This window comes from Branchiostoma floridae, chromosome 9, assembly GCF_000003815.2.
Source record: "Branchiostoma floridae strain S238N-H82 chromosome 9, Bfl_VNyyK, whole genome shotgun sequence".
In the NCBI taxonomy this organism is placed as follows: Eukaryota; Metazoa; Chordata; class Leptocardii; order Amphioxiformes; family Branchiostomatidae; genus Branchiostoma; species Branchiostoma floridae.
The window spans coordinates 4,872,092-4,888,418 of NC_049987.1; the positions used below are offsets into that span (position 1 = coordinate 4,872,092).

The 16,327-nt window shown below is 44.4% G+C and overlaps 2 protein-coding genes across 2 annotated transcripts; one reads left to right on the plus strand and one right to left on the minus strand.

Annotated features, from left to right (window-relative positions):
- Positions 1 to 1,484: 1,484 nt before the first annotated feature.
- On the plus strand, positions 1,485 to 8,609 carry LOC118423258. The gene is made up of 4 exons (XM_035831343.1): positions 1,485 to 1,891; positions 6,826 to 7,013; positions 7,462 to 7,518; positions 8,266 to 8,609. Exons 2-4 carry the CDS (start codon positions 6,833 to 6,835, stop codon positions 8,373 to 8,375), a joined length of 348 nt encoding a protein of 115 aa, XP_035687236.1. The 5' UTR covers positions 1,485 to 1,891; positions 6,826 to 6,832; the 3' UTR covers positions 8,376 to 8,609.
- On the minus strand, positions 2,037 to 5,312 carry LOC118423005. The gene has a single exon (XM_035830899.1). The coding sequence runs from the start codon at positions 5,310 to 5,312 to the stop codon at positions 2,037 to 2,039; it is 3,276 nt and encodes a 1,091-aa protein (XP_035686792.1).
- Positions 8,610 to 16,327: the final 7,718 nt, after the last annotated feature.

The following is a 16,327-nucleotide window of genomic DNA, read 5'->3' on the forward strand; positions in this document are numbered from 1 at the left end:
ACGCGCGTTTGCATCTGTATTTGTATGTCCCCTGCACGCACTTGCACCATGATGCACTTTTTTCGCAGCAGCTGTTTTTATTATCGATGTAATTTGCAGCTGTAATTCTTTAATCGTTTGTTTGCTTGTTTAAGCAGAAAGTTCATATACCCGACCAACTTTATGCAGTTTCTAGACGTTTTGCCGCCAAACTATTTTGCTGTCAAGATCGTCGCAAGGTTCCATATTTTGTCATAGTAATGATTCTGCCATCTATGATTCGCCATCATTGGTCGATTCCCTAAGTTACTCTTGGCAGATTCCGTTATTGGTACTGTAAGAAAGGTGTAGAAACAGACAGAAACAAATCCTGACTCCCGGGATTCGAACCCACGCCGAATCCGGGCCGCCAGATCACAAACCCAGACGCTGATGAACGGTCGCGCCAAAAGACTTAAATCCGTTTTGCATGGTCAGTTTAGCAGTCTTTGAATCCCACTGTTTGTTACACTTGTACTTTTGAATAGTGACGTAGAGATCGAAGTGATACACTTCAAGTATTCGCGTACCGATCGAATTAACTTCATTAGCTGAACATTAGCTGAGCGACGAAGCGTTCTGTGTTTTCCTTATTGAAGACTTCCTTATTGAAGACTCCAAGAGAATAATGAGACTTTATGAGAGACTACATGTTACTTTTTTTTACCTTTGACTGTCAATCTTGTGATTCATATATAAGAGGCCATCCGAACTCGATGCTAGCATACTGATGTCTACAAAACTCCGCGTCGCGATCCCTACCTGTAAAATCGGCGCCTCTGACGGATCAAAATCTCAAAATCTCGAGCCTGACAGTTACGCATTATTTAGTGGATTGGGGCGCAATGGCTGAGAAAGATAGGCTTATTCAACAGTCAAATTAGCTGGAATCCAGTCTACCGTGGTTTGGCTGGGCTACCTTCGGGACAAGAGAAGCTTTCTGCCGCCGGGGTAATCTTTCACTCCCGGTGTGAGTTTTGCAAGGTGGAGATTAAATTAGCCCGTAGGATGTCAAAATCCTCTCGTGTGAACAATCTACCGGGTGCAGACGGTCACCCCGGCGGCAGAAAGCTTTATCTGCCCCGTAGAGAGCCCACACTAGCTACGTTGGCCGCCCAAGCCATGTAGGGACTGGATCCCAGCTTAGCAGTCAACATGCTTCAAGCGGTATTCACGGCGCGTCACATTCGCCGTAGGTTGTCGCTCATTTTTGATGTGGGAAAAGTTTACAAGCAGACTTTGACCGAACTAACTGCCGAAAAGAAGCATGAAAACAAAACTACTATGGTGAAGTGAGGAAGAGCGTGTAAAGTGCCTTTCCCAAGGGCGGGGCACGGTGGGGATCGAACTCAGTGCCTATAAGTTCCGAGCCAAACGCTCTACCAGTTACGCCACGCCCGACGCCCATTAACTGTAGTCAACTTTATAGCTGCGATGTGTCAATGAGTCTTCGTGGGGGTACTAAGGGATTACTAGCCCAGAGCAATGATTATCTGTAATCGTCTTCATAATTACGGTGTGTCAATGAGTCTTTGTGTGGGTACTGAGCCCAGAGCAATGATTATCTGTAATTATCTTCATAATTGCGGTGTGTGAATGAGTTCGTTGTGTTTTCCCCTCCACTAACGACTGGGAACACTACATCCTATATCCCGACTTTCCTTGCTTGCCCTAGGCGATCTGGCCACACTTTACTCGGGTGCGTTCTGACTAGGGGTACATTCCGGCGGCTACAGCGCTTTCACCCGTTTGTTCTTTCAGTGCTCAAACATTTTATTTTCATTTTTATTTTATTTAAAACTATACGTGCATCGTTATGTTTAACTCAGGATCGATTTAATGCTACCCAAGCGCCCGACCATGACGTCACACACTTACTTGAAACAGCTGGTTGCACTGCGTTGTCCCACGACATCATCAGCTAACTTCCAACCTTCACCAGGGGTTTCGCCCCCTCTGTTAGTACCCCCTCTGGTTGGCGGGGCGGTGACGTTGGCCAATCCGTCACCTGTCGTGAGTTAGATCTTCCATGTGTGCTCCTTGCTTTTCATCCAGAGCCATCTTGAGGCCGCCTCGGCTGCTTCTGCCAAGTTCTTGGTGACCACTTTTCTCTTTCTTCCTTTAATCCCTACAGCTCCTAACCCTCTCCATGTTGACTGGCCTACAAAGCCTCTGCACCCTACTTCTATGGGGTAATACCAGGTTTTCCACCCTTTCTCAATGCAGGACTGTTTCAGTTCGTTGTACTTCTCAGCTTTCCTCTCAAACGCTTCCTCCATCCTGTCTTCCCAAGGGACAGTGAGCTCCATAATGACTACCTGTCTGGTTTTGGCTGACAGAATCACTATGTCTGGCCTCTGGTTTGTCGTTGTTATCTCCTCTGGGAAGGTTAGTTTCCTGTCCAGGTCGACCCGTAGGTCCCAATCACCTGCTGAGGCCAGGATTCCTAAGCCTTCGTCTATTGCACTCTTTCCCCTCCTCTTTCCTTTCCCTCCTTCTTTCACGAACTCCACAAATCTCAGCCTTCTCTGCTTTCTTCCACTCATCTGTACTCTCTTCTCCTCTAGTGCGGCTGCTAGTACCCTCAGCACTCTGTCGTGTCTCCATCTGTACCTTCCTTGCCCTAGGGCTACGGCACATCCTGTTAGCAGGTGACTTAAGGTCCCTCTCTTCCCACATAGCACGCACTTCTCCTCACTCTCCTTGCCCCATCTCTTCAGGTTTGCTGGGGTGGGTAAGAGATCATAAACAGACTTTAGGAGGAATTGTGTCCTCAGCGGTTCCCAGGACCAGAGTTCTTTCCAGGTAACCTTCCTCTCCCGAGCCTGTTCCCATTTTACCCAGGCTCCCTGTACTCCCTGGCTAACTGCCTGAGCCCTCCTCTTTTCTTCTTCCTGTCGTCTAATCTCACCCTGCAACATCTTCCTTCTTACAATGGGAGCAGCATCTTTCCATCTCTGGCCTGCAGTTGTCCCTGCTCCTAAACCTAGCCTGCCCTGGGCAACTACTCCCACAATGTCTTTGTGCCTCAGTCTACTTCTGGCGCTCTCTGCCGCCTCTGCTACTGACCACTTTCTTCCCGATCTCAGCTTAATCCCTGCCTCTCTGACTATTGCATCTTTGCTATTATCCAGGGTTGCCTGCGCCCTCACTTTTGCCACCTTGTACTCTTCCAGTGCTGAGGTTAGGGGCAATTGTAGCTTCGCTGTGGTACTGTACAACCCCACACTCGTGAGGCCTGGAGGCACTCCCAGCCATTTCCTGATGTACTTGCTGATCTTCTTATCTACCTGTTCCATTGTGGTGAGGGGAATGTTGTACATTGTCATTGGCCATGTCAATCTCGGGAGAAGTCCATACTGATAGCACCATAACTTGTATTTTCCTGGCAGGTTGCTCTCCTCTATCTTCCTTAGCCCTTCCCCTGCCTGCTTTCTGAACTCCTTTACATTCTGCACATCTGCCAGTGTCTTATCAAATTTCTTCCCTAAGCTCTTCACTGGTTGGTCAGATACAGAAGGGATCTTCTCTCCCTGGATTTCCAGCTGCAGCATGTCGCACAGCTTTCCTTTCCTGAGCACTAGCTTACGGCACTTCTTTGCCTTGAACCGCATCCTGGCCCATGTTGCTGCTCTATCAAGGCTTCTCAGCATATGCCTTGCCCCCAGCACGCTTTCTGTTGAGAGGGTCAAGTCGTCCATGAACGCTCTTATTGGTGGCTGTCTTACCCCTGATCTTGTCTTTGGTCCTCGGCTCTGCCTTGTCGACGGTTCGATCAGCAGATTCATCGCTGCCACGAATAAAATCACAGATATTGTGCAGCCGGTCACTATTCCCCTCTCTAGATTCTGCCAAGATGTAGTCATTCCATTCACAGTGAGCCTGATTTGCAGGCCATCTAGGTACTGGGTAATTACTCTCCTTGCTTGTTCTGGGATGTGATACTTGGCTAGTGCTGTCTTTATTAGCTGGTGAGGGACGGATCCATATGCATTTTCCAGATCTAGCCAAACAATTGCCAAGTCTTTCTTCCCTGCTCTGGCTTCCTCTAACATCTGAGTCAGCATGCTTGTATGCTCCAGGCATCCAGAGAAGCCTGGCACTCCTCCCTTCTGTATGGATGTGTTGATGTAGTGGTTCCTCATCATGTAGTTCAGGAGTCGTCTAGCAATAATTGCAAAGAACACTTTTCCCTCTACAGACAATAGCGAAATTGTTCTGAATTGGCCTATTGACTCTGCATTCTCTTGTTTTGGGCAAAAGACTCCTTCCGCTCTCTTCCAACTATTAGGTACTTTCCTCTTTCTCCACAGTACCCTTATTAGCTTCCAGAGACGTATTGTCAGTTTGGGGCACTTCTTGTATACCTGATACGTGGTTCCACTGGGACCTGGTGCCGACCCCGCTCTTGCCTTTCTTATTATGGCCCTGACTTCTGCCAACTTTATTTCACTACAGTCCATTTCCTGCGTTGGTGGCTGGGGATCCTGTAGCTCTTCTAAGTCCCCTATCTCTGTCTCTCTATTGCTATCACCATGAGTTATCCTGAGGTAATCTTCCACCTCCTCAACGCTGCAGGTCAGCTTTCCACTAGTCTTTGTCCCTAGCATCCTTTTGGTGAATCTGAAGGGATTGGAAATAAACGCTGCTCGTCTCCTTTCTCTCTCCTTCCTCTTTTTCCTAGTTCTTTCTGCTTTGCTGAGACTATTCAGCCTAGTTCTCAGATCCTCCCTTAGTTTGCTCAGGGCCTCTTTCTCCGATTGCTCTGCCCTCTTCCATCTATTACTCAGGGCCTTCAGGTCCTTTCTTATCTGCCGTCTTTCCCTCTCTCTTCTATTTGGTTGCTCTGATCTCTTCCTACCGCCTCCTGATGGCTTTTCACCGAACCGTTCCAATCCTACACTATAGACCATCTCCGCCATAGCCTCTATCTTCCTCTCCACGCTTCCCGCAAGAACACTTTCAAGGATGCCCTCCAGATCTTCATCTAGTTGTTCCCATGCTTTATCTGCATTGCTTGGAGGCCACTTGATCTGACTCTTCCTAGGCTCCTGTCTTCCTACTCTCTCTGTTTCTACTGGTCTTTCTGGCCCTCCTGACTCTTGACTGGGTTCTTCCATTCTCTCTCTCTCCTCTGGGACTGGCTCTATCCCCTGGGTGTCTGGCTGCTCTCTGTCTCTTGCTTGGTGGTCCCTAGGGCTGTGGTTATCGTCCTGCCTTGGGACCTCCGCCGTCTCACCAAGATCAAAAGTTCTCGTGCGTTGCTCAAGACTTTGAGTTTTCAGGCATCCCATCTTGCCCTGGTGAATTCTCAACCCTCTTTCATTCTTGCAAACCTTGCCGCACCTGCAAGTTACTTGTGCCTCAGCCGTTGTTCTTTCTCGTTGTCGGGGCCGTTGCCTAGTCGACGTTCTTACATCCGTCCCAACGGAGCCATCTTCCGCCCCCCCCCTCTCGGAGGCTCCCAGGGGTGTTTTTCCTTATAGTGACTTGATGCAATAGTTGTGAGTGCCCCTATTCTGGGGCTGCAAGTGTGGGCAGCGGGCCCTCTTGCCTCGTGTACAGACTTTCCTGACGGTCACCGGTCTCTCCCGGAGCCACCCCTCTATTCTGGGTCGTCATCCAGCCTTTCCTGGCGGTCACCGGAATGAACCGGGCAAGTAACTTACTTGAAACAGCTGGTTGCACTGCGTTGTCCCACGACATCATCAGCTAACTTCCAACCTTCACCAGGGGTTTCGCCCCCTCTGTTAGTACCCCCTCTGGTTGGCGGGGCGGTGACGTTGGCCAATCCGTCACCTGTCGTGAGTTAGATCTTCCATGTGTGCTCCTTGCTTTTCATCCAGAGCCATCTTGAGGCCGCCTCGGCTGCTTCTGCCAAGTTCTTGGTGACCACTTTTCTCTTTCTTCCTTTAATCCCTACAGCTCCTAACCCTCTCCATGTTGACTGGCCTACAAAGCCTCTGCACCCTACTTCTATGGGGTAATACCAGGTTTTCCACCCTTTCTCAATGCAGGACTGTTTCAGTTCGTTGTACTTCTCAGCTTTCCTCTCAAACGCTTCCTCCATCCTGTCTTCCCAAGGGACAGTGAGCTCCATAATGACTACCTGTCTGGTTTTGGCTGACAGAATCACTATGTCTGGCCTCTGGTTTGTCGTTGTTATCTCCTCTGGGAAGGTTAGTTTCCTGTCCAGGTCGACCCGTAGGTCCCAATCACCTGCTGAGGCCAGGATTCCTAAGCCTTCGTCTATTGCACTCTTTCCCCTCCTCTTTCCTTTCCCTCCTTCTTTCACGAACTCCACAAATCTCAGCCTTCTCTGCTTTCTTCCACTCATCTGTACTCTCTTCTCCTCTAGTGCGGCTGCTAGTACCCTCAGCACTCTGTCGTGTCTCCATCTGTACCTTCCTTGCCCTAGGGCTACGGCACATCCTGTTAGCAGGTGACTTAAGGTCCCTCTCTTCCCACATAGCACGCACTTCTCCTCACTCTCCTTGCCCCATCTCTTCAGGTTTGCTGGGGTGGGTAAGAGATCATAAACAGACTTTAGGAGGAATTGTGTCCTCAGCGGTTCCCAGGACCAGAGTTCCTTCCAGGTAACCTTCCTCTCCCGAGCCTGTTCCCATTTTACCCAGGCTCCCTGTACTCCCTGGCTAACTGCCTGAGCCCTCCTCTTTTCTTCTTCCTGTCGTCTAATCTCACCCTGCAACATCTTCCTTCTTACAATGGGAGCAGCATCTTTCCATCTCTGGCCTGCAGTTGTCCCTGCTCCTAAACCTAGCCTGCCCTGGGCAACTACTCCCACAATGTATATATGACTGAATCGTTTGTAACTTGGAAGTTTTGTTTGGATTTCATTCTTCAGAGTTCGAAGATGAAGCTGGCATTGTGTGGTGCCCTTTTCCTGTGCTGCGTGGTGCTGGCCGCGGCCGTGCCTTCACGTCGTGAGGAGGAGCTGCTGTCTGATTTAGAAGACTTGGTGGCCGGACTGAAAGGTACGGTTTTATTTGTATTATAGATCCAGTAATGTATCCTCCATAGCAGGCTCTCTATGGCCGGCAGTCAGAAAAGGCCAGCAATCAGCGACCCAGTACAAAAAGAAATGGCCCTAGAGAGCCTGCTGTGGAGGCTACAGTACTGCAGCTTTAAAGTGTAACACACCAGGTTTGTCCTGAAGAAACCAAGCTACATATCTGGGCACATTTGATTGATCCTTTCAGGAAAAAAAAACTAGTACTCTTTTTAATTTGCCCAGAATAGTGACATATCAGTCACTAATGGAGATCTGTATAAAACCAAACCATTGTAAAGAACCCTACCCACCAGATCACATGGTACGTTTGTGATGCAATGTGTTTGATTGACGTAAATCTCAAATGTGTCTGTCTCGGGTTGCCGTCAGTGTTTCTAACGTCTCCTGTATTTTATCTCTTGTCCCAACAGAAAACCTGGAGGTGGAAATGGAGATGCGAGACCAGGAGGCCGACGAGGGCATGCTAGGTGCGTTTACTTAGTTGTGTTGTACTTATTATATCAGTTTCCACTTTTTATTCACGTCCTTGCCTCACAGAAGTTCCTCTCAGACTTTCTCCAGCTTTTCCCTCTCTCTGACCCCCTCTGGGTCCGACCACTCCACCCCCCTTTTTTGAGGGGGGGGGGGGGGTGCTCAACAAAAACAACAGTATTTATTGGATAAATTATGTCATAACTTCATGAGGATATGACGTTCTTTCGCACAATGTCGTTTAACTGTTTTTCATTGTCGTAGATCGTTGTCTATTTTCCCTCTGTCTCAAATCAGCTTGCAGTTAGTATTTGTTTTGTTTGACCTAGTTTAATGACCTGCACGTCATCGCATTTTACATTGGCAAGCCTGATAGTATAATATATCTACATATATCTATATATATCTATATATATATATATATATATATATATATATATATATATATATATATATATATATAGATATAGATGTATCCTGATTGGCAAGAATTGTAATCTCCAAGCAGATCCTAGTCCAGGCTAACGCGCGCGGACGAATTCATGTACTCTTCCAGCAGAACCTACGGTGGCATAAGATGGTATCATAAGCTGAGTGGCAAAGGAAGCATATGAGTGTTCATTGGCCAGCGAACACTCCAAGACCGTCTACAGTCCTTTGCCAGCTTATGATACCGTTTGATGCCTCGTACGTAGCAATTAGTATTCCTTACATCTCTGACATTTCTTCCTTTGTCCTAACAGACCTGCAGGAGCTGGAGATGGAGAAGCGCGGATTAGGAGAGTGTATGGCTAAATGCCCTCCCAGGGTCCAATCTTGCAGGGCGGCTTGCATGCGGCAGTACCGTGGATAGTGGAGTTAGCATTCCACAGACTACCCCAGCCCCACGCCTGTTTGCATGCAGAATTGCATGCAGGGATAGTTTCATTGTGCTGGTACATAGATAGACGATAAAGGCTTTGATACACGACCAAAGGGGTGTTTACCTGTTGTCCTGGTACTTCTGCTACGTTTCTCGAGACAAACTAGAGTTCGGAGACCTCATACCTCCATGAAATATTCTGATTATGCAAATGACTTTCACATTAGCATAATTTATGCTTGCTTATGTACACCTTTAACAAACGTACACAGGTCACAGTGTTGACAGACCAATCATTTACTACACGAAATAAGAAAAATCAGGACACTTTCAAATCAATTATGCAAATTAGGGACTTATTTGCATAATTAGTATCTGCTTAACTTCCGCCTGCCACAAACTACATATGTAACATGTATTTGAGTGATATACTGGAAAACACTGTAAATATACATTTTCCTCATTAAGTATGCAAATGAAGTCCAAATTTGCATAATTTTGATTTCATTATGTGCATCTCTGCTACATGTACCTGCATACCAAATATCATGGAAATTCATCATTCCTATGTTCCGTTATGCTTCTTGGAAGATTTTGACAAAAATGCTCCTGCAATTCCAGAACAAGCTGCTAGGGGGCCCAAACATACACCACTTCTTCCTTACATCAAAAGCTATCTGTCACCAAGAAATCAAGACCATAGCATGTCCAGATAAAAAGATACAAAAAATTGAAGTTCTGCTGCAGTACCAAGGTCACACACTAGGGGGCCCAAAATCGACCTTGACCTTCGTCTTCCCAACCCCTACCCACATACCAAATATCATCGTAGTCCATTGAGAGGTTCTCAAGTTATGATGTCCACAAATATGCGGACACACACACAGACACACAGATACACAGACACACAGACACACCAAAAACTATACCTCCATTTTTTCATGGAGGTAATAAAGGCAAACCTAGCAGTACACCCTGATACCATTGCCCTGAGGGAGGCAACAGCAATCTTCAAGCAGATTCTGCGGTAGCATAAGATGTATTATCTAAAGCTGCCAGAGGAGTGAAGTCGGCCTAGCGGTGTGCTTCGCTATCAGTGGCTGATGACTCCCTTTGGCCAGCTTTGATTCCATCTTAAGCCACTGGTAAATCTGGCTGGAGACTAGGCAACACAGTTACCGACACGCCGGCAGGTAAATTCCTCATGCTTGTGTGAAAGACTTTATCATCATAAAAACGCAAGACCAACCGAAGGAATACAACAAATGAAAACAAAGTTTGAAACAATCTTTTGACCGTTGATTCATCGAATTTCGTTACTAATACCAGCAGGGTAATTTGGGTGATTATCAATTGAATAACATTTAAGATAACATTAAATGAAGTTTGATAAGAATTCCCAGACGTGCACGTCTCATTAAGCAAGGGAAATGTGGTGAATGTTTCAATATGAAAGGTGAATAAAACTGGACTACTTTAAAACCATGCTCCTGTGTTGTTATTTTTAAAAGCGTTTTCAGCCAAAGGATCTCATTGATTGACAGGGGTAGCTAAGGATGAGATACAATGGACCGATCCAAGAGCCCCGCCCCCTGTTCGATCATGGTTCTATTTCGAACACCTCCGTCAAAAATAGCCATTTCTGTCCAATGGGGCAGTTTTTGATGGAGATGTTCGAAATAGAACAAGGAGTTCTATTTGTTCGATATGGCGTTTGACAGGATCGGTCCAATAAACCCAACAGAAGACGTTAGGAAACTTGAATTCAGTCGATACCATCTGTTTATACTCAGTTTTATTGCGCTACATATCGTTGAAAATATGTTGTTTTTTAATCATATCATACGTATGACATTCGCATGCGCATCAATTTTTCCCGTTTAAAAGAAATTGTGACTTTACTGTAAATCGTACAATGCAGCTGTAAAATGAGCAGGCAGTTCCTGTAGAGATTATGTGTTTCTAATTCCAAAAAGACAAATGTGGTACCAGTAGATATCATGAATGGGTACTTCCAGGAAAATAAAACGCGGTATCATTAGAGGTTATGACCTTACGTTTATGAATTCCAGGAAAGACAAACGCGGTATCAGTAGAGGCAAATTATGTTATTACGTTTATGAAGGTTAGACATCCAGGTAAGCAATATTTAAATACAATTCAATCTCTACAACTGGATAAAAACGGACATTTACTTCCGGACGTTTAGAGTGACATCCATCTCTCTTCTTCAGCATAAAAAGAATGAACTAGTCAGAACAATTCAATACCAGTACAGCTAACTAGAAAAACTGTTTTTATCCAGTTGTAGAGATTGAATTGTTTTTGAAAAATTATGTTATTGTATTAAAAAAATACGAACGTCGTGAGAGAAAATGTCATGTGTATCTAGTTCAAGGAAAGACAAAAGTGGTATCAGTAGTTAGGGGTGGATACCGTTGCAGAAAATTGACCTTCTTGGTGTGCACATCGCCCCTCATTTATGCCGAAAATATGCATGATTAAGGAAGTGTCTATATGTATAAAGATACATACCGTAGGGTCTGCATGGTTAGTGAGTATCATATTGTTGCACAAACACACGTAGCATAATTCACCACAAGTGAAATTCTGAAAAACGTTGGCTGATTGTGTATTCATTGACACATGATCTGTTGGAAAATACCGCTGTTACACATAAAACAAATAATATGCCTGGTTACAAAAATGCAGAAGATAAACCGAACGTTAACTAAAAAAACACCCTATCCTGTTTATGTTGACGGTATTGAAAATGCTTTATCTCCCCTGGTTGGATTTATAAATATTAAAGTAGATAAACTGAAACTAGACAAAAGGAAACGCATTTCCTTATCTGTACTAGGTTTACAGTTTTCCATCCAGTACAATGAAAACACTTTAGACATAATTCCGTTCCAGGATAGATAGATAGATAAGTAAATAAACTGAAACCGAAGAGATGAAAGGTTTAAGGTTTTCCACCTAGTGTGCATTGAAAACAAAATAATATGTAAACTAGAGTTCAACGAACCCATCTCTTCGCCAAATAATCATGCCTTTGTTTAAGACTTTAAGGTCTTATTCATGTATTACTAAATAGCAAATGACTGCATGAACTGTGTTCCTCACATGCAAACACACAAACATTACCAAAACCAGACTGTGACCTGACAGATGACCTGGTAGCATCCCTGGTCAATCAGAATTTCATGCTTGTCAATTTAGACTTTGTCCCCAGTGTAAGGGCGTCCTCCAGCAAACCATCTGTATAACAGCTGTGTCCATAGATATAGGTCAAAATGAGATATATAGAGCACAGTTTATTTCTGTTAATAAGTTTTGCTGCAGTACCTTAGGAAGCCGCTAGGGGGCCCACAATCATAATTTATCTTCGTTTTCCTGACCCCTACCCACCTACCAAATATCATCAGGATTTTTTCAAGGCTTCTCGAGTTATGCATTCCACAAACAAAAGGACGCACACACTCGGCCCACTACCGTCCTAACGGAAAATGCTACGTCAACTATTTTCGAACACAACCTTCTTTTCCGCAGCCGCTACTTAAATACTAAATATCATGAAAATCCATACACAGCTTCTTGAGTTATATGCTGTTGGCATGTATTTATGAACTTTCCTCATTAATTATGCAAATAAGCTACTGATTTGCATAATTAGTATTACATTGTATAAGTCATCACTCATTCTATCTACATACCGAAAATCCTGATGATCTGTTTACACGTTCTCAAGTTATCCTCGTCCAAAGTTTGAACGGAAATCGGTGCCTGCAGTTCCCAAAAAGCCGCTAGGGGGTCCAAACTCACAGCACTTACTCTCTGTTTCAAGGGCTATCTACTACTCAAAAATCATGACCACAGCATGTCCAGAACACGAAGTGCCAAAATTAAAAGTTTTGCTGCAGTACCTTAGGCAGCCACTAGGGTGCCCATTATCGAACTTGACCTTCGTTTTCCTAACCCCAATCCACCTAACAAATATAATCAGGATCCATTCAAGGGTTCTCGAGTTATCTTGCTTACAGACAAACGCACTTACATACAAATCCCGCTACAGCACCATAGGTAAGAGCCAGGTAAACCATTTTCGCACTTGACCTTCCTCTCTAAAACCGCTACACACCTACCAAGTTTCGTGAAAATCGCCAAGCTAGATTTTGACTTATGCTGCCAAAAACAAACCGCAAAAAACATACCAAGCTCGCTGCAGTACCGTAGGAAAACGCCAGGTAAACCGTTTTCAAACTTGGCATTCCTTTCGACAACTGCTACACACCTACCAAAAATCACAAAGTTCCATCCACAATTTCTCGAGTTATATGCTGTTGACCTACATACAGACCCAAGTCAAGCAATCTCATACTCTTCTTGGCGAAGAGAAATATGAAAAAAAAACTAGAGTTCCTCGAACACATATCTTCGCCAAATAAACAATTTCTATGGAAGATAGTTCTTTTTGAATGATTAATGTGTATAAGTCCATATGTTATCTAGTCACATCATGTAGTGGTTGGTTGGATTATGAACATTGTGAGTAGATTAGTCTATTCTGTCGGTGTACATAATGCAGCAAATGTTTTGGCGATGTGAATGAATGTCTTTGCATAATCAGAACAATTTGTACAGGTATGAGGTTACTGTTCTATTTTGTGTTGTCATAATTACTTTCGGAGAGCTGGTTATGTTTTGGGTAGCGTTTGTATGTATGTATGTATGTATGTATGTATGTATGTATGTAGAAACCAGCAAATTGAAGACCGGCTGAATGGATTGAAGTGATATTTGGTATGTGGGTAGGTCTTGGAAACCTGGAAACCACAGGAAGTCACGCCGATAATTGCATTCGTCACTCACCAAACCCCGGCCACTGTAACAGTTGTTCCTTCCAATTTACGGAACTTTTTAACTCACCAAGGGTCATCTAAGGGCCATATGTAAGGATTGCTACGACCCCCGCCTTGGTGAACGTTTGTTTCAATCTCATGAAAATAGAAAGTAAAGTTTTGCAGTCGCGAGTTAAGTCAGAGGTATTTTACAGAGTCCAAGGTTATGATTTCTGCGACTGTCCGATGACAGCCGCCTGTCACCTTTGGCGATTTGTATTTCTCGCAATGATGTCAGTTCTTTCTAGCCGACCTTTCCCTTACAACATGACATCTCTGTTAAGAGTTGAGGAATGCGTGGATAATTGACGGTGACCCTTTTGAACTAAGTGCTGTTCTTCAACATGTTGGGTTTGTCTTGTCCCAGCACTTGGTCACTTGTTGTTTTAACCTAGTTCACAGATGTAAGTACTATGTGTTACAAGCCGTCATTGTTCAATTATGTTATATTACTGACTTTACATAGTACTTATTCGTTTGTTTAGACCCATGTAGTGTTACTGGCACATGGAACACCAAGTTTCCTTGCAGTCCATCATAAGAAAATGCACCTGAAGTGTCTCGTAGATATTAGCTCTACATCTTTATATCAAGTGATATTCGTCAAGTTCCCTCTACTACATTTTTACCGTTCCCATGATATAGTGTTGCTTTTATTGTTGATCTGTATATAGATATAAGCAACACTTGTATATAGATATGTTATATTTCAACTGCTATGAATCCTTTGCTGTGTGCCGTCGTATTGACATCAATTCAGCAAGCTATTTAATTGCTTAATTTTATAGATACGTGTTGGACACGGTCAGGCTTTGTATTTTGCTAACATGAACCATGACCATTTATAGGCATTTTTCAGCCAGTAGTCTCTACCAGACTCCATCCTGGCGGAATAGTACACGGATGACCTAGTAACATCCCTGGTCAATCAGAATTTCATGCTTCCAAGACAACGTCTGTTTATCAGGGAGCCCCTGCTTCCACTGGCTCCTTTGACCTACTTCTTCTCTATTTTTAGACATCTATGGGTCGATTCAAGTCCTTTCAGGTGACTCCGTCACAAGTATTTTTCAACCGTTATAGAAGTTTCCCTAAGTAATTATATTAAATACAGAGTGATTTATATAATTTGCATCTCATTATGTTGATAATCATCCAAAGTACCTACCTACCAAAAACATAAAATATCCATCAATCCCCTCAGGAGTTATCCATCTAAAAAGTTACGAAATATAACACCCACTGCAATTCCAAACAAGCTGCTAGGGGGCCCAAAATTAGACCATTGACTCCTAGTACCAACAGCTATCCACCAGTAAAAAATCACGAACCTGGCACTTCTGGAAAATTTAGGCGCAAACTTTGATGCTCACTTGCAGTACCAAAACAATTTGCCAGGAGGCCCATTATCGAACTTGACCTTCCTTTCTGTGTCCCCTACCTATCAACCAAATATCATTAACATCCATCAAGAACATCTCGAGTTATCTTGCTTACAAACAAACGCACTTACATACAAAGCCAGCTACAGCACCATAGGTAAAAGGTAGCTAAACCATTCTTGCACATGACAATCCTTTCCACAACCGCTAAACACCTGCCAAATATCGTGGAAATCGCCCAGCTGCATTTTGACTTATGCTTCCCGAAAAAACACAAAAAAAATACCAAGCTCGCTGCTGTACCGTAGGAAAACGCCAGGTAACCCATTTTCGAACTAGGCATGCCTTTTAACAACCGCTACACACCTGCAAAAAATCAAAAAGTTCCATCCACAATTTCACGAGTTATATCCTGTTGACCTACATACAGACCCAAGTCAGCAAAAACATAATCTTCTTGGCGAAGCTAAAAATAGTAAAGTCCGTACCATGTCGTCATTGAGGGGTCAGAGGTCAGGCCATCTTTTTTCAATGTATGTTCTACCAATGAGGATAAGTACTTTACACATTTGAAAGCTGTCACATTGACAGTTTGTCTGGGTGTGTTTGTTGTGCTTTGAGTGGACCCCCCCACTAGTATGTGGAATGGTAGGACCCAGAGGAGGTCAGAGAGCAGGTGTAAGTAGGTCAGTGAGTCTGGATGGGAGATCCAGAGAGGCGAGAAGCACTCCTGCAGGGAGTCCAGGAGTTGTGTGCCATGTGCGACGAGAGATGAAGAATAAAATAGTCTATATCTAGATCGTGTGCCCCTGAACATGACTGAGAACCTAATATTGGCGTTGTCGGCGGACGCGATCTAGAGTCATGGAGAGTGCGGCAAGAGGACTCAGGATTGGGAAGAGGCAAATGAAACATATTTAAGCTTGGTCTTTACTTGAATAACAAATTTCTTTGTGCAGAACCAAGTGTTTATACCAGCCCGCCGTTTTGGTGAACATCTGTCTCCCACCTTAGGGCAATGCTAACTTGTTCTTCTTCGCATTACCGCTGGGCGTCGCTGCTGCAGTGTGAAGAATGCGGTCCCAAACGCGACAGTCATCGATAGCCTCCACCAGGCTTTCCTATGGGGGCACGGCCCGTAGCAAAAAGGGGGTTATTGACCAGGAGAGGCTAACATTCCCCCTTCGTTACTGGAAAAAAGAAACCCTCTACTGGCTAAACCCCCCTAGCAAATTATGCTTCCTTCAGCCAGCATAGTTACTACTGTCTGGTAGAGACTAGGGCATCGAAATTGTCTATTCATGATTCAGCATGCTAGCAATAAACACAATATTAAAAGCTAGGAGCCCAGAGTGCTGGCGGTTCAATTTTTTAATGTCTCTTTTTTCAAAAGTGGGTGATTTAACATATAATCCTCAACCCAGGGCTGGGCCGGGTGGGGAAAAAACACAACTTCGCTGGTATACCTAGCGCGAGTAGGGCGTGCTTGCTCGGTGACGCTCGCTACTGAATGACGGGCGATACCACCGAGCGAGCAGGCAGGGGGTTATCATATCCAATTACATTGGATGTCCTTGTTTGGCCATCCTTTCACAATGTCGGCAAGGCATAAGCATTTAAAATGTCCTATAAAACTACAAGCTCAGAAAGGAACAAG